The sequence below is a fragment of the Sebastes umbrosus genome, chromosome 3 (genome assembly GCF_015220745.1).
Source record: "Sebastes umbrosus isolate fSebUmb1 chromosome 3, fSebUmb1.pri, whole genome shotgun sequence".
Lineage (NCBI taxonomy): Eukaryota > Metazoa > Chordata > Actinopteri > Perciformes > Sebastidae > Sebastes > Sebastes umbrosus.
Window position 1 is genome coordinate 36,927,445 of NC_051271.1, and position 26,047 is coordinate 36,953,491.

At 39.9% G+C, this 26,047-nt stretch overlaps 1 protein-coding gene across 6 annotated transcripts in view; it reads left to right on the forward strand.

Annotated features, from left to right (window-relative positions):
• Positions 1–26,047, forward strand: part of LOC119485187 (VPS10 domain-containing receptor SorCS1) — a 209,047-nt gene that overhangs the window by 123,981 nt on the left and 59,019 nt on the right. For all 6 annotated transcript variants that reach the window (XR_005206218.1, XR_005206219.1, XM_037764550.1 and 3 more), the window contains exon 4: positions 16,488–16,646. Coding sequence is in view for 4 of the 6 variants with exons in the window: in XM_037764550.1 (XP_037620478.1) it covers positions 16,488–16,646 (159 nt within the window). In the remaining 2 variants the exon portion in view is untranslated. The remainder of the gene's footprint in view (positions 1–16,487; positions 16,647–26,047) is intronic.

The window sequence follows — 26,047 nt, forward strand, 5'->3', positions numbered from 1 at the left end:
CAAAAAGTGCAAAAAAAGAGAGGAATTTTCAAAGATTCTAATGTTTTAAAAATGTCTTAAAAACACCGCTCACAGAGAACACAAAAGTAAAAGCAAGCTTTATATTTTCACAGTTTAATCAATATTACGATTGAAGATTTGAACAGACAGCAACCCACTGATGTTGAGACAGGCTTATGAATTCACCAGTTACAGACATACTTTTCAGTGTGCTGATAATTAAAATGTGCCCAATACTGTAAAAAACAAACAAAAAAAACATTTTCAAATCATGTCATGTGATCAGATTTTCAGTAATTATCAAACATAATTCTGACATTAGGATGATAACAAGTCAAGCACAATATATTATGATAATAAAACAAACCATTTTTTGACCTTAAAGTGGCAGTAGGCAGTATATTTTTGGAATCATTGGGCAAAAATTCCATATTAACCTTTCAGCATATTGTAATTAAAGTGTTCTGAGAGAAAACTAGACTTCTGCACCTCCTCATGGCTCTGTTTTCAGGCTTTAGAAAATCTAGCCTTTGACCAATCACAGGTCATTTCATTGAGAGAGAGCATACCTATTGGCTCTGCTCCGGTCATGTGACTGGAACTTGGCGTTCCTTCACCAGATTTCACAATGGTGGCGGCGTCACAAACTTTCTCATTTTACAGCTAAACCGTGCACTACAAGATGATTCTGAAAACATCTGAGGAGAGAAATAGGCATTACAGTAACAGAATATTGATTCATATTTGATCTGCGCTGCCTAGTTTGACCGTTTGTTCAGAGTTTGTGAGTGATTGACAGCCGGCTCTCATAGACAGCAGATGGACAGCAGACCTCAGATCAGCTCACACTGCTTGTTTTCCTCCGGTCTGTGAAATCTTGCAGATGCCGTTAGGAGCACCGGAGAACACAGAGGAACAGGATTTTTTTTCAGGTTACCTGTTTCATGTACTACTGTCAGGGTATAGTCGTGACCGGTTTATGAAAATAACTTTTTTGAATCATATTTGCTCCAATCTCGCCTACTTCAGCTTTAAAATCTGATATAGAATAAATAAAGAATAAATAAAACAAGAATAACAACTTGGTATTATTAATTTAATTGCGTAGAGAATGCAGGTATGTTACTGACAGGACTCAAGGGGAACAATATGAGACCTGGATTGTATTTTAAGGTTAGTAAATATCAGATCTGTTTCATTTTGGCAACAGCTCCATAGTCCAGGTGTGAGGAGCGAAGAGGACGGGCACGCAGAATTTTGAAATTACGTAGAGTTCAATTCATTAAATCCAGATTCTGTGTTCTGACAAGCAATTATAGAGTAATGAGCGGGAAAATCATTGTCACATCTCAGGCTTCACAATAATGTGTCCAAACCTGCTTTGGTCTTTAATAAGCATTTTGTTTTAGGGAGATCCCTTCTGCATGACTGCGTTCATCAGAAAAAAAAAAAACAACATCTCACATTTCTCCGTCACATCAGCTAATGGATGAGGTTGAGACTGTTACAGCTGAGAACTGTTCGTTTGAGGACAGATTTACTGCAATTTCAATGACAGCATGAAACATAGGAGATATTCCCTCTTGAGACTGAATGCATCGAGATAAGAGTTGTAGCGTATTTTATGGAAAACAGATATTGAAAAAGGTAGAAAAGAACTTTGTACTTTAAACATAAAACGCTGCACGAACTAGCCGACAGCAAAATCATGGAGCTGTTCCTGATTAAAGAGGTCATCACGACACATGCTTACTTACACCAGAGCGATGCCACCTGGTGCGAGAAACAACATATGGATATCAACACATCCTTTAACAGAGGAATAAAGCAGGAGGAAAAGGGAGGTGAAGTGTCTCTTTGTCTGCCGGCCTTTTAAGGACATAACGCATGCCAAATGAATCACGGTGAATCAGCCATGCTTTGCTGGCTGGAACGCTGCGCACACAGCGGTGGTAACGCAATCGAGGACAAGCTAACGGATGATGGTTTCGTTTGAGTTGGTGGGGTATGGGGGTGGCGTCGGGAGGTGGGGGGTGGAGGGGGAGTTGGTGATGCTGGGAGGGGACGCAACATCTGTCAGCCCTAAGGCACAATCTCCAAATGGCTGCGACGAGCAGAGAGGCAAGTGCCCTGGAGCCCGCGAGAAGACACAGCGACAGAGGAGGAGAGACAGGCCGAGAGACACAAATACAGATGGACAGAGAAATGGAGGGGAGACGGAGACAGGTTGACAGGGTGTGAGACACGGAGATGGAAGAGGGGAGAGAGGGGAACAGGATTTGTAAAGAAGATGGGATGGGTAAAGCGAGGTGAGCAGTGGGATTCCATCAATATTCTTTTACTTGCCTTTACAGGACATTGCCCTCTTTCTCAGCATGGGAGTGGAAGGCTGCACAATACAAAGTGTCCGACACGGCCCCGGATAAAGGGGCCCTGAATTCCCCCTCCAAAAAGCATTAACCCAAAGTGTTCGGAATATAAGCATCCAGAAAATGTCATATGTGGTTACGTTATTTATTAATGATCACCGTGAAGAATTTAGTATTTCAGCAGCTCGACACAGATCGAGATGTCTAAAGTGGGAATGCTGCTGGTTAATTATCTAAACGGATCCTGTTTGTCTTGTCTCTGTTCATTCACAAGTAATGAATCTGCAGCTCTGTGTTTTCATACACAGCTTGCACGCCTTTCAACTTATGTACCACGCCATACGGCGCTCGCTATAGATGGAAACCCAATTATACCAAAAGGCGGCAATTGACACGTTACCGTTTGTCAGGTCTGGCAGGAGGTTGGGTGAGCTAAAATGTCAGGCAGTGTTCAATTAGGCCCGGCTTAAATGCCTCCGATCAAGAGACAGAAGTTGCGTTTAATAAGACGGATCCAAACCGCTGAAAGCACCTGGTCGATGCGGTAGATGAGGCGGCGGGAAAAGAGAAGTAATAATCATGAATATGTGTATCCACTCTTTTTCATTTATGTCCTCCACTTATAGAGCCACGTAGCAGGGAGCCGATAGCTAGTGTGCATCATGAATATTCATGGGAAGAAGTATGGCGAGAGCGATTTGATTTGCTACGTGCTATTGATGGAGACAGTTTGCTGTTGACACGGTTCCGCATGGATACACAGGCCGTCTGGTATTTGAGGGGTACAGTTAACTCATTAGTAATAGCCTACTGCCAGAGTCCCCTTATGTCTGGTAGCATCAGCTTTGTTATTGTTAACCATTTTTATTTAGTGGAAGTTGACAGTGAATGACAGTGGCATGGTTGTCTACAGGTGTATGTGCTTATTATTATATTAAAGGGGAAAAAAATGCCACATTTTCTGTGGATGTCTAGTGTCCAGATGTTCACTGTTGATGGTAAATGTAGTCCACTGAAGCAGTTAATTCCTCAGTGCGTGCTATATTGACAGAGAAAGTGGAGTTCTCTCGGTTCTCCTGCTCGAGGAGCTGTGTCTACGTGTACCAGGATGCCTTGCTTGCGAGCTACTGATGCCCAGCCAAACAATAGTGTAGCCGAGTTGTGCCTATACTCGAGGCCAGGGTCTGAAATTAGCACCCGCCACTCAATAAATGCGGGTAAATTGTTGGCAGTGGCGGGTGAAATCATCAGGACACCCGCCACTCTGACAGGCAGGGAAAACGCTAGAAATGGGAATAGAGAACCGTAGTTGCCCACTTTCTTGGCATCTCATGCCTCCCTGACTATCGATTTCTGTTATTGATGCTTTCCAACAGTTACGCTGCACAATGAACCACACACACGATGTATCATGTTTCAGTTTGTTTGGGACCGGAGCCACAGCGGAGAGAAAAACAAACGCTCAACAGCGTGGCGCTACTAAACCTGAGGGATGCACCCTATTTTTCCCTGATAAAGCGACACTGTGAACAACAAACCCGGGCTGAAAGGCAGCAGGATGTGTTCGTAATGTTAGCTGTTAGCAGCCGGTGGGCAGCACAGTCCTGATTGGATAAATAGCAGAGCTACTAACGTTAACAGATGTGCCATTCAGTTATTATTATGAGGCGTTTACGGTCTGCTCAGCAAAATGTCAATTGGGCAAAGGTAAATTACAACGTTATCATGATGTGTTCAAATGTAATCTCGTAAAATTAAGTTTTTGGCGAGAAACTTGAATAAATCCAGTTGTTTGAAGGAATTGTTTTCACATCAATATAAAATAGATATTAGAGAGAGAATTATGACCTGATTAACTTCCTAACAACTTACCAAGAGTTTTTTTTAATCAAAGCAAATATTTAAATAATCATAATTTAAATTGTGTTTTTATGCAAACAACCACTGTAGTTGACAATAACAAAGTACAGTACAGTACTGTATACAGTAACATCCCTCCCCCATAAAAATAGGGCTCCCCCAGAAGCTACGGTGTAATTCGAACACTGTAATTTACCATGCATATAATGTTTTTTATATAAAATATATCAAACACTGAATGACATCAGATCTAATATTTTATTCTTTCATTTAGCGCAGAGATTTCAAAAGTGTCATGGATGCTCTGTATACCAGACCAGCGTGAACCAAAATGCCAACAACTCTTTATTTTCCACATTGTTAACGGCAGCACATTAGAGCTTCATTCCTTCCGTTTTTACCTTTTACAATAAGAGCCAAACCTTAAATTCACTCAGCATTTCGCCAAGAGCCTACTCAACAAAATAGCTTACAATAACGTCAGGTGACAAATAAATATTCACTCAATGGTCATCTGCCTTTTCAGCCCTGCTGGTTTTGGTTGTCTTTAAATTCCAGTTTATTCCAGGGTCGAATATTTCTCCAATTAAAAATTCACCAAAATTATGTTACTTACTTATTCCCTTTCTATTTACATACTTATTTCCAAACTAAGTATTGCAGTATAACTATGAGGAGATCATTGATGTGTGAAGTTATTTTGGTGGTACTACATTGTATAATACTGAAGTTATTGAATATTTTCTCTTTTCGGCGTTGCACTTTGTAGACGGTCCCTGACGGCTCGTCTGACAGCCGGCTTCGCATAGAGACCAATGTTATGTGTCCGGCTCGGAGGATGGCTCATTGTGATTAAAATGAGGTTGTAGCTCGTCGTCTACCTTACTACGATTAGAAAGAGCCCTCATTTGTGTTTTAACAACATTTCTGTTATGAGTTATTGATCCAGGAAGTTTGAATCTGTCAATATCTTTCCAACTTTACCGAAGTACATCATCTAGGGGGGCTCCGTACATCAGCAATGCGTGGACTGTCAGGAATGATTGGAAGAAGTGCACTCTGAAGTAACTCGTTTCCTCGAGTTACTAACTCGAGGGAACGAGTTACCTAACTCGAGGGAACAAGTTTCTAACTCATGGGAACGAGTTACTAACTTGAGAGCACAGCTTAATGAAAATGTTCTCCTAGGGGTCTAGAGGGGCTCCGTAGGACTGCCTTTTTTGCTGTCGGAAACATAAATAAGAGAGTAAGGAAGTTCTGTTTTTGAGCGGCATCTAGAAAACGCCCCCTTGCTACCCAAACAAATTCAAGCAGATGTAGCCTGTTAGTTTTTCCTGCCACAAACTGCGTCACTGTCACGTCAAATGACGGCGCACGATGCCGAAAGAACGACAGATTTTGAAGCTGCACCCGTCCGGCCCCAGAGACAGAGGGAACATCGCCTACAACTGCAGCCATTTTTCACACTATATCCCGAACTCGGATTGAGAGATAAGGTTGAAATGGGCAAATTTACCCTTTAATGAATCAGTGATATAAATAACATTTAATGCAAGCTTTGACTCACGATCATACTTGCCAACCCTTCCTATTCTCCCGGGAGACTCCTGTTTTTCATCGCCCTCTCCCGTATTACTCCCGATTTATGGCAAATTTTCACACTTTTTTTTCCGTTCCGTTATCTTAGCCTGTTTAAACTCACTGTTGTGTTCACATTACTGTTTTATTCCCTCTCATACATGTCTGCCTGAATGTCTCTTGTTATGTTCGCTCTGCCGTTGTTTTCGTCGTGTCTGGCTGTTTTTATCTGTTCCAGTATTATTTTTATCTTTGTAAGGTGTCCTTGGGTGTCCTGAAAGGCGCCACCAAATAAAATATATTATTATTATTATTGTTATTATTTGAAGGAGAGAGAAATGGAGAGGACTAAGAGAAAGAAATACTCAAGCAAGCACAAAAATAAATAAAAATGGATGAATATTAGTTTATGCCAGAGATTCACAGTAGTTCACAACAGAGGAGAGAATTATTCAGTTTTCTTTCCTGGTTTAAACAAAAGTTTAACATAAAAATGCTGTTGCAGTGTACTGTAGTCACCAGAAACAAGGACTCTGAAACTTACATTTGTTTCTAAATCCTCTCTATTTTTAAGATCTTAAGGTTGGGTGAAGTATGATCACGATGCAGGGTTTAGTATGCCAACACGTTAAAATGAAAATATTTTTTACTTTGGTTTTGCATGATAAAAGAATGGCATGTGGTAATATCATTAAAAAAAACTTTTAATTCAATTACTGCACACTTCCCTTCAGTCCGTTTCCTCTTACTGACGTCCAGTGAGTCTGTACATTTTTGTAAAGTGCCAATACAATTGTTGATAATCTCGATCAGCCGGGCTGCACACCTTACAATTACAAGAGAAAGTCCAAGATGACCTGGGACTGACGTCTGCTCACATTCAAAGCATGGATATTGGTATGAATGGGGAAAATTATCAAACTAACTCCTTTAAGAGCAGCAAGATTAGAGATACAAGATGCACTTGTATCTGAAGAAAATAGAATTATAATAATATAGAATATATACATTAAACGTCCCATATCGTGCTCATTTTCAGGTTCATACTTGTATTTTGTGTTTCTACTAGAACATGTTTACATGCTGTAATGTTAAAAAAAACTTAATTTTCCTCATACTGTCGGCCTGAATATGCCTGTATTTCCCTCTGCCTGAAACGCTCCGTTTTAGCGCATTTCGATGGAATTGTGACAAAATTTCAACAGAATTGCGTTGCTAGGCAACAGCTTGGGTCCATGTGTACTATTTAGAATGTTTACATTTAAATCTGTGTAATGGTCTAAATATTATATATTTGTGACATCACAAATGGACAGAAATCCTGACGGCTTGTTTCAAACGCACAGTTTCTGAATACAGGCTGTGTGTATTTTCTTGTGGATTGAGCGTTTCGATACTTTCACAGTATTTATATAGGACTTAAGCCTGCTTTATAATAAAAAAAAAACATAAAAATCGCCCTTTTTTATAATATGGGACCTTTAAGACATATAGACATTAAGTTCTTTAAATTTAGAATTATCATAGTACAGAATGTAAGATATATTAACGTGCATAAAATTTGCAATCCATTTTAAGAATATTGTGCGAGAGACGTCGACAGATGTAATCATAATTGCAAATAATGATCAGATGTGATGAGGTGCATTGCAGATCTTAGCTCATCCGACCCAGACGAGCGGCCTATCAGCAGAAGGACGTTGCTTATCACTTTCCTCCAAAACCGTTAATCATGCTTTCGAAAAGATTCTAAATAATGTTTTCTGATTTGCCACTGCTACGGTTAAAGCTGGAGTTATAGCTCTGCGTTAACCCTCTGAGACCCACAATAGACCCATTTTATTCTCTAGGGGGGTACAGGGGGTCTTTAGGGGGAGATAGCAGGTAAAAGATGTCACATAGAAGTGGTGTACATCATCTGAAAGCTGGGAACCTGAAGATTAATTGGAGCAGCTCGGCACTGTGTGTCAAGTTGTTCCAGTCATAAATCAGAAAATAAATCAGAAAGAAATCATTGTGAAAGTGTATAGGGGTTTAGAACATTATGATAGAAGTATATGGTGGTGCATGCTCTATTATGTCTCATAAGTTGTTGCAGCAATTATTTTGGGTTGATACCATTTGTTACACAGATTTGGTGCTAAATTTAACAATTGTTTTCCACTCGAGAATTGATAAAAAATGATCAATAATCCTTTTAAAATACCGCATTAAGACACCAAGACCTTGAGGAACAGCATAGAAAAAGCCAAGCTGTGATTTGGGATCAAAAACTTTTGACATTTGGAGATTTCTGCAAGAATTGCATTTTTCGGTGATTGGATGGCGAGCACTTCTGTTGTGTAAACTGCTCAGAAACCCCCTTATTGTCAATCTAGCTAGAAAAGCCATCCATCCTCTGAATGCTCTAGGTCTCTAGTGTGTGGTTGTAATATTTCATGAGGCTGTGATTATCCTAGAGGTCACCACAGGTCATTTTATACAGTGAGGTCAAATAAAAAAAAAAAAATGGTCTCAGTGCAATGAAATGGCTCCTATGGGGACTAACATCACCACACATGGATACAGTTGGGCTCATTGGACCCACAAGAGTCTCAGCTTTACAGTGATACCCAATTAATATGATTCCAGTATGCAGTATGTGTGAAAGAAATATGCAGAAATATGATAATTTTTAGAATAGGCGAAAATAACAGATTTATACTGCATTCAAAAAACTGCATGCTTTTTGCCCAAAACTGCATGTGATTGTTATAAAGTGGGCATGTCTGTAAAGGGGAGAATCGCAGGCACCCACACTATAAAAAAGAACAAGTTGATTCAACTTAAAAAAAATCGTAACCTGGCTGCCTTGATTTAGGCAAGCTAAGAAACTTAAGTTGTTTGCACATATGTATCGCTGTTCCTTAAACTTAGAATAAATTGTTGGGGTGACAAAAGTGAGGCTGACAAAATAGTCCCATCAACCTTATACTTTAAGTGTAATCAACAAGTTTTTTTAGTGATACCAACAAGACATTAAGTTGTACAAACCTAAATCCTAGTTGAGACAACATAGAATAACTAGTCAAACCAACTCGTATTGATATTTTGAATTGTACAAACGTGAAAATAAAAGTTGGTTAAACTAAGCATCTTGTTGAATCAATTTATCATTTTTAGTTGTTTAAACATAATAATAAAAGTTGGCTCAACTAAGCATCTTTTTGAATTAACTCATCTTTTTAAGGCAGCCAGGTAACTTTTCCAAAATGTAGCCTAACTTTGGAAAGTTATTTTGCTTCCTTCCCGATAAGCTAGTATGACATGGTTGGTACCAATGGATTTGTTAGGTTTTCTAGTTTCACAATATATCTGCCTATCTTCCTTCACTCTAGCTCTTAAACTGAACCTGCTACAGGTGGGTCTCAGAGGGTTGAACTCTATTTTCCCATGTTTTCGTGTCTAACTGACTAATCGGGAAATCAGCACTTTAACCGGCAGCTGCTCACGGGCTGCGCTGTAATCCTATCGGGGCAAGCAACATAATTTACGGCCGCTAAAAGTGCTTGTATTTGTGATCGTTATCATTATAAGTGTCTGACAACAGTCTCAAAGTTTTCTCCGGGTTCTTGCCTTGTTACATTGACGGCAGGAGATGTCAAGACCTTTAGCCGGTCCGGCACATGTTTGCGACTGACATTTATCACCCTCTTGTGAATACTTTACTCTCTCCTGGCTACACCTGCCCTATTTGACTGCCCTTTGGCTTTAATTATGAGACTTAGTACCTCTGGACTATAAGTTCACTTTTCCTATTTTCCTCCCAGTCTCTGCTGATACGGGTGTGAAATAATCCACAGTTGCTTCTGTAGCTTGGTGAGGTATTTATACAAAATAACCCGTAGAATCCCATCCCTTTTATAGCACATATACTGTACATTGTGCTTCATCACACACAGAGAACCAATGAATGTGTTGTAAAGAAGTGGTTGCAAAAAGAAGTGGTTTTGCAAAGTGGTCCGTCCTTCATTTCCTTTCCCTTTTTGGCATTCTTTGAGAAACATACTGTACTCTTTGAAATATCTGAATCAGAGAAGAGAGAGAAGACATTCATAGTGGCTACAAAAAGACAGGCCAAAGGACTCTTTGGTAAAAAGGAAATATACTTATGCTTCAACTGACAGACATGAAGAAAGACGTATTATAGGCTATAGGTTAAATGTGAATTGGCCTTGACCTCCTTCATTGTCCCAGTTCTGCTGCGCTCTGATAGCGAGAGAGCTCCTGGGTTCCTGTCGGCTCCGTCAATCCCAGTAAGTTCAAAACTGTAACCTCAGGTGAATCATTCTTTGTTTACAATTTGTTGTTTTTTTTGCTCAGAAATCAAAATAAACAGGAATTGGCTGAAACCAAGTTTATTTACTTGTATTAAATCATTCCCAACCAAGTCGCTGTTACGGCAAAAGCTAGAAAATTGACTTGCCCCAGAGAGATTGAATCTCAAGCGCTTTTCATTGTTCCACTTTTTTGAACGCTTTCCCAAATCTGAACCCGCTTACAGTCTGACAACAACAAAGAAATCTATTTATTGCAGGGTGAGGAAAACTAGGCGTAGATTTATAGAGAGGAGTCACAATCCAATTACTGGGTGACTGTGTGAAATGGAGAGTATGAAGCTAATTTCATTAATATTCTATCTCGGAGTATTTACGGTACACGGCATCGGCGGAATGAACTCCAGTATTCCTTACACATATCTTAAATGTCCTCCAGCTGGCACATATACACTTCATTAACCTTTGTCATTTTCAACCTTTTTGGCCTCAGAATTTACAGTCTCTCACACACAGATATGACTGCACTCAAAAGCTCACAGTCTTCTCTTCCACTGAGGGAAATGTTATTCTTTTTTCTGTAAGTGTGCAAGTGTTGATCTTTTACTTATCCAGTGCTGATAAGAAAAGTTTTATAGCGAGTTCCCAAGACTGCTGTATTTCTAGGAAGCACTTTTTTTTAACCAAAAGTTATTCATTTGGACCAAAATCATTTGCATTACAAAGCTGTTTCGGGTTAATTAAAGGGACTGTTTGTAACTTCTTAACCTGTATAAATCATTGAGGGTCGGGGTCTCATGCGTGCTCGCGTGTGGCAACGCTGTTTAAACAAGACTCCAACACAAACTACAGGGAAGCACCAAAACCACAAAGTTATATCTAGTGAAACCCGTCTGTTAAACAGTGTTGGCCGCGGTCGGAGGACGCGGGGGAGACCGTAGCTTTGGTCTCCAGGGCCAGAGTCTCTGCTGTACTCTGCTCCTCTGCCTGTCTTCACTCACACACCGCGCTCGTTCTCGCTCTTTCGCTCCACCTCTCACGTGCATGCGCGCACACTCCACACTGCAGAAGAGTTAGTAGCTCTGAGAATATCTAGTGAATACAGTGGACATTTGTGCCGAAATAACTGCTGCAGCTCCTCCAGACCAACAGAGGTTTCCCGTGTCTTGTGAAGTGACGGGGCTCCGCAGAGAGAAACGTTATCGTCTCCGACCAAAACTCCAGTGTCTCCCCTGTTCCCTCCGGCCGCAGTCGGGAGGCTGAGGCAGGAAAAGCCAACACTAGTATCAGCATTGATTCATGGAGAGACCTTCGTCTGGTCAGCTAACATTACTGCCAAGCAGCTGAAATATAGAGTGATATTGTGGTTTTAGCTGACGTGTGTCGCCTCACTGTTTTGAGCGATGCTCGTTCGTGTCTATGTAGAGCGAGCACAAGCACGAGCGCGAGCAACAGGACGCTGTCACAGGTGTCGCTGTTAACAAGCATTTCTGATTCTTACAAACAGTCCCCTTAAAGAGACATTTATATGATTGGTTATCAATACCATATCTGAAGACTATACAGTCTATGGAGCTATACAAAGCCATTTAAAGTTGAAATTATAAGTAATATACTTAACTGAGTAGCATTAGGGTTGCATCCGAAATTCCACGCTAACATGCTATTTAGTGCACTAAAACAGTACGTGAGATTTTGTCCGAAATCTTAGTGCCTTAGTAAACCATTAGTATGCAAATTGCGTACTATTTCAGGTGAAATATTGCATTATGCAACGCTGGACACTACGGGAGCATCAATATCCCACAATGTAATGCGGTAGTGAAGACGACGTCCATAACAGACGTTGACGGCAGCTCTGTAACATCAATAATACTTCAATTTCACTGTAAGTATAAGATTTCACTTTTCCAGGCGTAATATATATTTAAAATTAATTCAGATTTTGATTCTCGCAAAGCTGATCACATGACGTTGGCACGGGTTACCATGGTTACACATCTCTAACTGGCAAGGAGGCTCTCGGGAAGTGACGATGTAAATTACTGTGTGTCCGAAAAGATACATACTACTGTTTATTCACACAAAAGTAATGCTGTACACATATTGGGTATGTAGTACATACAGTAGTATGTGATTTTGGATGCAGCCTAGGATTTTTTTGCAGCTGTGGTTCAGAATGGCTTGTTTGAATAGTGCGGTTTAAAAAAATGAAATAAGCTTTGTGCTTTAACGGCACTTAAAAAGCATCTCTAATAGCATAAAATCAACAGCAAGATAAGATATTTCTTTGACAAATCTTAACTCAAGGTCCACTTGCTGGCTTTTTCCAGACATTTTAATCACATCTTAATGTTTTATCAGCAGATGGGAGTTGATGAAAATGTGGGAAAAGCTCGCAGATGTAGTTTCAAGGTGAAGAATGAAAGTGACAAGAGACATTTTTATCATTATGAAATGAAAATTGATTACGGACTGTAACGTCTGCAGAATAATGACACCCTCAGTGTTCAGATTGGTTCCCTACAAGTAGTAGGCGATTTAGTTATGTTTAACTGAGGGGGACAGACCCAGTTGGTTTTGTGAACTGCCCCATGAACAACACTTTTGGTCCACTAACAAAAAACACACCAATTATTGTAGGGGTTTGGAATACTTTATTCCTTAATGGAGATGGAGGGGAGCAATAATAGGAGGAACAGGTTAGGAGGAGAATTAGGGATGAAGGCATGGGGGTCGAGGGAAAAAAGGATGAGGGATGAAGGGATGAGGGTCGAGGGAAGAAAGGATGAGGGATGAAGGGATAAGGGTCGAGGGATGAGGGATGAGGGATGATCGATAAAGGGATGGGGGATGAGGGAACAAAGGATGAGGGATAAGGGTCGAGGGATGACGGGATGGTGGGATGAAGGTATGAGGGAAGAAAGGATGGGGGGTAAGGGTCGAGGGATGAGGGGATGAAGGAAGAAAAGATGAGGGATGACGGGATACTTAGATGAAGGAATGGGAGGATGAGGGGATGAAGGGATGAAAGAATGGGAGGGTGAGGGTTGAGTGTCGATGGATGAAGGGATGAGGGTACCGGAGGCTCTCGGGTTCAAGTATCGATTAGTTGATCTTAAAATACGTCTTAACATAAGTGACAACAACTGCAAATCATTGTTTTTATTCCCTTTATGTCTGCCCTGGGCATGATCTCAGCCAGAACAATAACTTCAAATTCATCAGCTATAAAAGAAAGGAAATAGAAAGGAATATGACATTGAAGCCTGTCATGCCCTCACAAAATGAATTTATGGGATCTCATTGAAACATCGACATGCAAAAGTTACATTTTGAGCCACTTCGGCATCAGGAATGCTGCGTGTGGAGCGACTGAGGAGAAGGGAATGACTGTAGAATGCAAACGAGGCAAAGCCCTCCTATTTTCACACCATCATTTCCTGGAACTGTCCACCAGCCTTCTCCCTTATTTCTTTATGATTGAAAAAGGTTAAATAAGGTTTTTATACAAGAGAATAAATCAAAAACAAAGCCTCTTGCATCAGAGTTGCAGCAATCTCAATATTGTATTTTCACATCTCAGGGTGTATTAATCTTCATATCCCAGTGTATATTAGCAGAATACATATTTCTGTAAGAATCCCGAAAAATATAATATTCCCGATACCCCCCATTTACCAGTAATACATGTGTCAATTATAAAGTTGTCCATTATTCCAGCTGAGTTCCAGTTCCAGGGAGCGAGCACGACGTTAATTGGGATTTCGTAGTTCAGACAGCGTTTGAGAGCATCTGATTGGACCGGTAAGCATGTGGCTCACTGTGTGGCATTAGATCTGCCTTTTGTGATTGATGATCTGGTGTTAGTGGTAACTGCTGTTACCCAAGCGAGTGCTGACAAATGACTCACTAGCATGAGAGAGCAGAAACACTGCCGCACGGTGCCACACTGAGAGGGATATTGACTGTGAGAGGAGTATGTATTCTCTTTCTCACGGCTGTCTGATGACATAATGGGCACATAGAGATTGTCATGCCAAAGGCCATCTCTAAACCACATATGAGCCCCCCAGTGTGCGACGCAGGGTCAGCACTCCAGCTCCGGCACTTGTAAGTGCCTGTAATTGACAACAAAACAAAGCCGCGCTTTCACAATTCTAACATCGACTAACAAGTTAAGGATTGTTTTTTTCACCTCAAGTCAGTTTCTGTCTTGTTATAAGTACATTAAAGGACCCATATCGTGCTCATTGTCAGGTTTATACTTGTATTTTTTGTTTCTACTACAACATTTTTACATGCGGTAATGTTCAAAATTGCAATGGAATTGCGTTGCTATGCAACAGTTTGGGTCCATGTTTACTTCCTGTTAGCTGATGTCATTCACATACACTGCAACAGGAAATAAACTGGGACACATTTAGAATGTTTACGTTTAAAACCGTGAAATGGTTTGAATATTGTAGATTTGTGACATCACAAATGGACCGAAATCCTAACGGCTTGTTTCAAACGCACAATTTCTGAATACGGACTGTGTGTAATTCTCCTTATATTAAGCATTTTGATAGTTTAACAGTATTTATATAGCACTTAAACATCCTTTATAAAATAAAAGACATGAAAATGTTGCTTTTTACAATATGAAACCTTTAACTGCAATAACCATACCTCAGACAATAGACACTTTTCAGAAATTAATAAATAAGAGCGCCCATTTTGTTTAAGTTTGGATGAGTACTCCAAAAAAAAATTTCAATTTCAATTTTCAAGTCAAGTCAATGTACCTAGGGTAAAAAATCACGAAACGGAAATCCCCAGACTCCCTTAACAATCATGCCTTTTTTGTGATTTGTTGAGTTAGGACAAACTTTATGAACTTTATGTAACGATAAATTAGTAATTATTAATTTCTTGTTGTAAATATAGCCCCAGTACCTAACCGACCTTCTCCACCCTTGCTCCATCCCGTAAGCAAGGATCCTCCGACACTGGTCTGCTGGTCAGCGACCAAAATGTTACAATTAACCTTCATGAACTGAAAACACACTGTGAAAGGGTTAAAGTTCTAAGACAAAAACCTGACTGGACAACGCCGTGGTAGTGACCTGTCAATCAAAGGTAGCCCCTCCCTAAAGCATCCCCTGCTTTATCGTCTCTTTGACTCTAAATGGGACCATAATTTACTAAATGAACATCATGCTGTATTGAAGAAGACTTGAAACTAGCGACTGAGACTCATAAAATAAGATAATAAATAAAAAAATAAGAGTTCTATACAATCACACTTCTTTTTACAACCAGAGGAGTCGCCCCCTGCTGGCTATTTGATAGAATGCAGGTTTTAGGCACTTCCACATTGGCTTCACTTTTCAGAACTGGAGGTTGCCGCCTGTGTAGTACACGCACGTGTAATCAGACGTAAACAGTCAGAATCGGATTGGTGCATCCTTAGTATCAACATTTCTGGATAAAACCTCTTCTTCTCCAATGATTTTTCAATCAGGACGATGAGAGAACAATGTTCAGAAAGAATTTAGTAAGATGATTTCCCCACTGGAAATTAAGCCCTTGAGTGAGAGTAAATGCTGACCGGGCCTTTTTTTCCTGTTATGAGCTGACTGCTAAACATCTATATGTTGTACCTTAGCCAATATGCATCTTTAATGAGGGTTACACCGGGAGCGAGCATTTTCCAGTGCCAGTATTGGTTATAGACTTTACTCATGAGCACATATACATGCAGCGGCATGCAGTATCACATCCACACACAACCACCAGCATGCCTCTCTCACTGTCCTCATGATGAGAGAGCTTGTGTGTCTTGTGGTCCACTGATTCAATTATATTTGTATCTGATATCATCTGGGGATTTCTTTGTGATTTTGTGATTTTTCTTTTGGGGACTGTGCCAGAACTTGGCAAAAAAAAAATGTGGGACCTCTAAGAAAAGAAAGAAGCTCATGGGAAATTACTGCTTTCAAGGCCTGATTGAGCATAGGCGGAGAGAATGAAGAGTGAGACGAACAGCGGAAATGTGAATGATGAGGCACACACACACACACACACACACACACACATACACACATTTGCTGCAAGATGTATCATACCGATTATATCATCAAGCCCAACAGATACAAGTTATTATTTGAGATATGGCATCGTCAAGGGAAAATGACTGTGTAGGACACGTTTTTAACATAATAATCCGCAGCCACAGTCGTAATAATACGCTTTATATCTCAGATATGGTAATCGGTCTTTCTAATAGTGCAGACCTTGCCTCTGTTAAGTGCTGAAAAAACCACAAAGTGGAGCTCCGCATTGTCCCCTAACGTCTCATCCCTTCTGCCATCTTCAGATCATGCTGCTGACCGATCCAGAGGTGGAGAGCAGTCTTCTGATCAGCTCCGACGAAGGGGCTACCTACCAGAAGTACCGGCTGAGCTTCTACATCCTCAGCCTGCTCTTCCACCCCGAGCAGGAGGACTGGATTTTGGCCTACAGCCACGACCAAAAGGTTAGAGAACGGGCACGGGCAAGGCTAGATTAGCGGTCGGTTTGTTCAAAGGTATATCAAAAGAAACTGAGTGTTAAATCAGATTAGAAACAACAGTCCGGGGATGCAGTGCCTCGGAGCAAGTTGGATAAAAGTGAGATCTTGTTACACAAGAGTGTGGCTCGTAGCACACAAGCAGAGTTCATGAAGTTCATGTGGGAGAGAGGTGGATGCACGGAGATTGTGTGATTCAAGTTGTTCCAAATTCACTCAATACAGGTTTTCACCAGGTAGAGACAGAAAAGAAAAGGTTTGACTTTTTTAAGTCATGATCTTACTGAATCCAAAAAGACTTTTTGCATCCAAATTATGAGATAAAACATCACAATGTTCACCTTTCCAATCAATGTGACCCACTTTAAAGTCAAAATTAGGAGTCCGTATTGTGACTTTGAAAATCGGAATTAGTATGACCAAAATAAAAGCCACTTAACAATAATTTTGTTTCAATATCTTATACTTTTTTATTCATTTATTTTATTGTGTTTATATATATTAATAATGATAATGATGATGACGTTTTGATAATAATACCAATAACAACAATAACACCAATACTTACAATTATAAGTGAAAAAAAAAAAAATATATAAAATTAAATTAAAAATTAAAAAATGAATTTAAAAAAAAGTCGTTTACGTTAATTGAAGATCATTATATCGATATCTTATATTTAAGTGAGAACAATGTATTACTTATTTGTAAGTCAAAAGTTTATTTTGGACTTCAAAAGGTTGAATTAACAAATGAATTAATATAAACATTAACATAACATAATTTAAGAATGAAGCTGAGGTTCTGGCCAGAATTTTGATTTACTGTCTCATAACTTTTAAAATCCATTTTTTGACGTAGTTAATCTAAATTACTATGACTCATTATTTTGAACTTTGGACCAGGTTATGCCTGTTGCAGTATTGTGAACTATCATTTACTGAGAGCTGACTTTCTGATCAGATTCATAATCTCGTTACTTATTCTTTGATCACATAATTCCTGATTTAGATCAAAAGTCAAAGGTATTGTGCAACTGTTATAATTATTAGGATTCAAATTTAAAGGGTTATTAAATCCTTTTGTAGAAAAGTGTTTTTTATATTTCTCAAAGTCAAAACAAGTCATTTTGGTATCGTTACTGACAGTCAGGTGAATTTCAAACGCGGCCGTATTATCGCTCAGTCAAATGTTTTACCATCAACTTCACCTCAGGATTACCCTGCCAGAGCTTAGAGACGCCGTGCAAATGGTTTTTACGAATAAATAATCATCTAAGGAGGCAAAGTGCAGGAGTATGCAAAAATAATTGTATCTGTGAACTAGTGGGGCAAAGACAGAGACAGAAAAGAGAGAGAGAGGTCAAATTCATAGACATTTTAAGATAACTGTTTGCATTAATAAAATGCTTTTTTTGCAGCTCAGCCCATTTGAGTCTAATGTTTCAGTTGTGATGAATAATGAAGGCATTCTCCTTTGGTGAGGAGACGTGTGTGCGTGCGTGCGTGCGTGCGTGCGTGCGTGCGTGCGTGCGTGCGTGTGTGAGCATGCCCCCTGCCTCTGAGTCGGCTTTCTCTACTTGAAGGAACATCACACTTTCATTGTGCAGCGAGTATATAATCCCCGTACACACATACACACACACCCACACACACACATATATACACCTTCACCACACAGTCCTTGAGTTTGCTGTTTGATAACTCCGAGATGCCTGAAACACATAAAAAAAAACCTTTTCAAGTTGTCATTTTTCACTTCAGTTTACCTTTTTTTTTAGAATTCAGTTGTGTCGCCAATTTACTGGGTTATATATGTCTGAATGCAGTGCATGAATAAATGTAAATATGGGTCTATGGGCTTTCAAAGCACTCTTTAATGATAATCATAAACCAATGATCTGATGGGGATTATGGGTTTAAGGCATCAGAAGTCATCACACCGTTTTTCTACTGCGTTTTATGCATTAAAGGAATTATGTATAAAAGAATGTTATTTGCAAGCCTAGTGCTGGCAAAAAAAAAAAAAAAAATCTTTTGCAAGCTCAATTTGTACAACATATCACCAAACAACGTTTTCTTGATATCTTACTCAAAGTTATTCCTCATATTTTGTGCGTTCTCCGATGAATGTCCAACAACACATGTCAATTTCCCCACGTTAACATGATATATATTTATTCACCGACGCAGAGAGGCACCCTTTAGTGACCATATGTGACGAACCGAACCGGGCTTTCAGATAGCTTCAATGTAAACCCACCAGCGGCAATATTCGACGGTCGGAACAAGTGATGCAGTATTAACTAGAATGGCACTCGGAGAGCGCAGACCTCCGCCCCCCTCTCCGTTCAGCTTGCGCCATCATCTACGTGTATTTTTTCTTTATGTTGAGATCAGCTGTACGTAGCGGAGCATCGTAAAACACTTCATTCAAACTGGACAGAAACAAAATAACACTCACTAAAACCGTCGTCGTTACTCTTTCCAATAATCACCAAGTGTGCTTTGGTTGAACTCAACTGTAGTTTTACAGAGTTTAATGTGAAAAAACGCAGAATCTACAGTCCCCCAGCCCCCCCCCTCGCTCTCTCTCTGTCTCTCTGAAGGAAGAAGGCGGCGTCATCAACGCGTCATCAGCTACACAGCGCATGTGTTATACCCTGTGGTTTTAATGCTCAGGCTGATCGGAATTTAAAACTTAAAAATATTCCTGAATCCGGATCATGATCCCGATCGCCACCAAAATCTAATGTATTGTTCATTGTGCCACCCCCCCCCCCCCCCCCCCCCCCCACTCCAAAACATTTCATTAAAATCCATCGCAGACTTTTGGAGTAATCCTGCTAACGGACAAACCAACAAACAAACCAACAAACCAATACCGGTGAAAACATAACCTCCTTCCTAGGCCTTCGGCCTTGGGGGAGATAATCACTAGTCAGTGAAGTTAACATCAACCACAACTGTTTCCTAACTCTAACTAAGTGGTTGCGTTGCCTAAACCTAACTTCCTGTGAAAAACGGAAGTTTATTTTGAAAGGACACTATGCATGTAATGTACATCGATCAGCCATAACATTAGGACAGCATGGTCACCCTGAGCGGTCTGCGGCTACGCAGCCCCATATGCAACAAACTGCTCCTCACTGTGTGTTCTGACACCTTTCTATCGGAACCAGCATTAACTTTTTCAGCAATTGGAGCTCCAGTAGCTCTTCTATTGGATCGGACAACACAGGCCAGCCTTCACTCCCCACGTGCATCTATGAGCCTCGGGTCTGACCCTGTCGCCAGTTCACCGGTTTTCCTTCCTTGGACCACTTTTGGTAGGTCCTGACCACTGCAGACCGGGAACATTCCACAAGAGCTGCAGTTCTGGAGATGCTCTGACCCAGTCGTCTAGCCATCACAATTTTGGCCCTTGTCAAAGTCATCCTTACACTGGCCCATTTTTTCTCCTTCCAACACAAAGTTCAAAGTTCAAAATGTTCACTTGCTGTCTAATATATCCCCCCCACTGCCAGGTGCCATTGTAACATAATAATCCATGTTATTCACTTCACCTGTCAGTGGTCCTAATGTAATGGCTGATCGGTGTAAACGACTTATTCTAATGTAACGAAAACAGTACAATTCTTAATTTCAGGTGATTATACACTAAAGTATATAATAATATAATATAATAATAATATTATATTCTATTTCTGCCAATTGATACCCCTCAATGCTAATTACAGTGAATAATTTGCCCTATATAATTTAGTTCAAGCGATGTCAATGTCAGTTTTCCCTCTAATTCTATGACAGCGGTACATCATTAGAGTGCTGCATATTTCACACAGAATTCAAAGTAGGATATCGGGTCTATTGTCCCTCAGCTCCTTGACCAACGTTATTCTAAATCAGGTAGAAACCCTTAACCAAAAAGAAGTTTATTCAAGTGTGATATTAGTATACTTCTTTTAAACTTAAGATAAGAGAGCATACCTTCAGTTTACTTTTTATGTACTAATCAGAGATATACTTAACAAAATTATACTTACGTTTATTTGGCTTATACTGACTAGCATACAGGAAAAAGTGTAAATATACTTGGCTTATACTGTCAAGTATACAGAAAAGTCTAAGTATACTTGGCTTATGCTCACTTTTTAATAGAGTAGCCTATTAGTGTGTGTGAGTTTTTAAACGTATGTTTTGATATGAGTTTACTTCAATTCATCAAGGATAATTTATGTTTTTGTGTTCTCCGTTCATGTGAGAAAAACAAATTGTATTTATCCTCTAATCTCATCACAAAACATCAAATCAAATAGCAAAAGGAGCCCGTCTCTTTATGTATTTATGCATAAATCATTGGCTAAGTACTATAACTTAAAGAAAACTTACAAGTATACTTGCAGTATAAAAACTATTAAACTAGTAGTTTACTGAGAGTATACTTTAAAGCGTACTTTCATAAACTAAAAAGTGGGTTACAAGTATATAACAGTATAGCTAGAAGTTTACTTGCAGTATAGTTCACTTCATAGTATAGTTTCAGTACAAAATACGACTTCGATGTAAACTAGTTGTGTTCTCAAAGTTTACTATTCTTACACATATAGTACACTTAAAAGTATACTTTTATAAAGTAAAAAGTGGGTCAATTTAGTCCCAAGAAGTACTGAAGTAGTACACTTACAAGTATACTACTAGTACATTGATATATATATATACTGTATATATTTACTACATAAAGTATACTTGGGAAATATACTTGTTTATTTGATAAAATAAACTTGAAGTGTACTACTTTTTCACAAGGGAAACTCTTCACAGACCTTGTTCTGTAGAACTTCTGTAGACATTACATAAAAATGTCTTAAGTTGGACCTTTAAGTGAAGATTTAAGCGAAACAGGCTGTGGTTCACCAAGTATTTATGCTGTGTTCACTCCCTATATGTCAGGCGCCGACTCGCTCACCCGTGCCCTAACTGGCACACATCGTCTCCACCCGCAAAACTGCATCTCTTTCACTTTCCTCACCTCGTGTTGGCAGCGCCGCTGCATTTGTTGATTGAGAGACCTTTGGAGGTTGTAAAGGCTGCGTCGACCCCTCCGCCCCCTCACCTCCCCCCGCCTGGCTCCTGCTCTCTGCCTTTTTACTGTCACTTGCTTGGCTACATACTAACTTGCTGCGGGAGGATAATTAGGCAAAGTGATTTCCTGCACCCCCCCCTCTTCCCTCAGCCTCACCCCCCGTTCGCTTGCATCTGCTTAGCACAGCTTGGCATGGAAGTCGTGGAAATGTCATCGACCGTGCCGTTTGTCTCTCCCTCTTTGACATGGGAACATACACACACCAGATGCGATAGTCACAGCGTATATGGTTTGCATATGCCCACTGTGGAGTGATCCAATGATGCGGATAAAATTGAGGAGCATACTGTATATATGCGTCACATAATGTCAGGACTGCATCATTATCATGCCTCACTGCATTTCACTATCAATAGGCGGAGGGTATAAAGGTATAATATATAACATTTCCGCTTTAAAATGCCTTAAAAAATGCCCAAATGTTTCTAACAACTTTCAAACCTCTACATATCGGTAATTTTAATCAAGGTATGTATGAAAGGTATAGTTTCATTTGGTCGCCTGTCAGTGGCATCATATCCCCTTTGTGCATGTGTTAGTGTTGTGGTTGTCTGCCAGAAGCTGTCATAAATGTACTTTTTATCCAGTTTTTAGCCACATTTATGATAATTGTTTTTAGATCTTGGTTGTTTTTTAACTATATATTTTAACCGGGTGAAGGATTTTAGTCACCGGACGTCTGGATCTTAAGTTATCAGCTAAACAAGCTGAGGGAACTTTAGCAGCAGCTCGGATCGCACCGGAGGACTGAGAGACATGTTGCAAAAAGGTCCAGCGTTTGAAATGCAGTTTCAGGACGTTTTGGAGGCGCACCGTCCACCGGCACTGGCCGCTCTCGCCTCAGCTCCAGCACCGACACCGCACCTGGCTGCTCTGAGATTTGTTTATTTCTCTAACGGGACTTTTCTCTGGTTTTCTGTTGGGCTGAAAGTTGTGCGTTCCCCGTCGTTCTGACCTGTTAGAGGCAAACCACAAACCTCCGGTAATTTCTCTCCAGCAGGAGACGGTAAGGAAGAGAGCGAGTGAGAGAGACAGTCAGTGTGTTAATTCTGCCGGTGGGATTTCGTACTGCGTTGACTGCACCCGTTCACCACAAACACAAATGCCATTGTGAAAATAAACACAAGTAAGGTGAAGGAAACTAAAAATTAAAACCCTCAGTTATCTAAGTTGGGCTAGCTAACTACACCTAACTAGCTAACTAACTAGGAAGACAAACTGACAGACGGATAAACAGATTTATCAGTTTGCCGCTCAGATTCAAACGATCATGAGTGCACCTGCAGCTTGGAGGATGACGTATGACCTGCAGCTTCTACTATAGTCATACGCCAAAAATCCTGTTTAACCAACAACCTTCTTTTTTCATTTTTTTTTTATACTTTATTTTTTCCCCTTTTTTGTTTGAGGTTGTTTTCGTATATGCAATTTACAGTTCGTACTTACAATAGTTTATAAACCAATTTGTAAGTAGTTGAGCTTCGAAACAAACACAATAAGCACACTAGAGAAAACAACATCAGCATTCAAAATTGAAATCAAATTTTTTTTTAAAAAAAAAAGAGAAAAAGAAGAAATAAAGTAAAAATAAAAATTCAATTTTTTCAGTTTGAGCACAAAAGTTATTTGGCAAACAGTGTGGCTAATCAACATAGTCAGGAAATTACTCAAATAAATATGAAATATCATAGAAATGACAAAGTTATCAGACAAACAGGCTGACCAAACGTTAGTGGTAGCTCGGCTTGCAGCACCTCCGGGACGTCCTGTGTCCCCTGAACAGCATTGTAGAGACACTGATTTTGACATGGAACAGTTTTATTCAGTGTCTTTACCAGCTTTAACCACCTAGTCCATTTGTTCTGGAGAGGAGAAGACGTCACCAAACTTTGTTTTTTCTTATTGTTTTGTTTGAGAGACCCCTAGTGGCAGAAAACTGCATATTGTGCGTTTAAGATAATTTTTCTTTCACGAAATAATCTATTAATGTCGGCAGTAACACTTGTCTTTTGTTTTTGTGATGTTAAAATACAGCGAAATATAAGGAAGCAATAAGAATTCAAAGAATAACTCTCCTATTAGTACAATTAAAGAGAATTATTGATTTGGCAGCAGTGATAATTTGTGTGGGATTTAAGATGGAGAGACTGTTCTCATGGATGCATTTTAAATGCAGGCCTACACTTCACCCTTCGCTACAGAGTAAATAAATGCAATTAGAAAATAAATTAATACAAACAAACGGAGTCCGATTTTTGTTATCCTCTAATAAATGGTTGTTTACGCATTCCGCATGATTGATCATGCTAAAAATGGAAAAAAGTCCAGCTTGAAACACTGGGATAAGTTTTATGCCTCATTAAATTCCAGCTGTGAGCTAAACAGATTTGTCATTGTGCTTTGTCAGAGACTGCAGGTGTGTTTGGAGACAAAAGGACTTCGGTGAGTGTAGCAGTGAGTGTTGTTGATTTACCGAGCGACTGACGGAATACGTATTGTACTGTAGGCAGAATGCAACTGCTCATTTTGGGACACTAGGTGTTAAGGTGCCGACCTTGACCGCAACGACCTCGCTTCGCATCTGGCTGTGGGCCTTTGTTGCAAGTCTCTCTCTGCCGTGGAAAGAATGAGGAAAGCATTCCAATATCTGAACGTGAAATCAATAAGTCATGCTCTCCAATTGAAAGACCACACTCTTGAATAAGTCTGAGCTGTCACAAAGGTAGGCTTCATACTGTATATTGTGCGAGTCAGTTATGTAAGTTAAATCATCCTGACAAAAAAAAAAATAAAACAGGTAATATATATATTGCTAAAAATTATAGACACTTCACTAGAAAATATTGAATATATATTTTGATTTTTTTTTCATTTGAGTGAACCCAATTTCAGCCACAAACACCTCTAAAATTGATTTAATTAATTAAAGCTTCAGTAGGCAGAACATTTTTGGCATCACTGGGCAGAAACTCCATAATAGGAGTCTAGTTCTGAGAGAGAACTAGACTCCTGCACCTCCTCATGGCTCTGTTTTCAGGCTTTAGAACATCTAGCTGTTGATGGAAGACTTTGATCAATCACAGGTCAATTCAGAGAGAGAGAGAGCGTTCCTATTGGCTATGCTCCGGCTGGTGGGCGATGCTTGGTAGATCTCAACATGGCTGCCGGGTCACAGACTTTCTCATTTTACAGCTAAACAGTACACTACAAGATGATTCTGAAAACATCTGAGGAGAGAAATAGGCATTACAGTAACAGAATATTTGATCAGCGCTGCCTAGTTTGAGCGTTTGGTCGGAGTTCGCAAGTGATTTACAGCCGGCTCTCATTGACGGCAGACTCCAGATCAGCTCTGACTGCTTGTTTTCCTCCGGTCTGGGAAATCTTGCAGATGCCATTAGGAGCACCGGAGGACACAGAAGAACATGATTTTTTTTTTTTCAGATTAGCTGTCTCATGTATTACTGTCAGGACATTTTATAAAAATAACTTTTTTTAATCACATTTGTTCCATTTCTACCCACTGCAGCTTTAAAATCTAGTAAAATAATTCAATTTAAATCAGCTGAAATCTCAATCATTGGAACAAATGAGGGTTCTTATTTTTATGGACAGTTGGTTTCGTTCCACAGAGATTTCAAATGCGTTCTCCGCCCTTTCTGTGCCGCGTGATAATAATCTGAGCAATCCAGTGATTTACTGACTTGTGAACAATGGCTGTATTGAGACCACCTACCACACTTGGTTCTCCTCTCCTCATCACCCCCCTCCCATTCACAGTATTGTTGCAGCGTTTCTCTAGTGCAGGAAAACCTACGCCCTGCACATCTGTCTTTATGGTTCCATTCTTAGCTTGGTGGTCATTGTGTGTACGTGTAGCAATAATCTCTGTAAGGTTTCAGCAGTAATGAGTAGACGTGTTGGAAGACAGACAATGCTTTTATCCGTAAATGTCCTTAAGCCATGTTATTCCTCTGCAGTGTTTGAATCTTATGTAAATTGTAATCTAATTTAGTGGATTCAAATAAAGAACTTGTACGTACAGTTTGTGTGTATGCATGTTACACTGCAGCTGCTAAATGGATCACTGAGGTACTAAGTAAATCAAAGTGTGAAAACAAACCCAGGGATAAAAAATCCTGTGCACATAATTTTGATTGCAGCATTTCATAGGATGATTCTCATAGGAGGAGGACTTGCGTGGTGTAAAATGGTAAATTTGA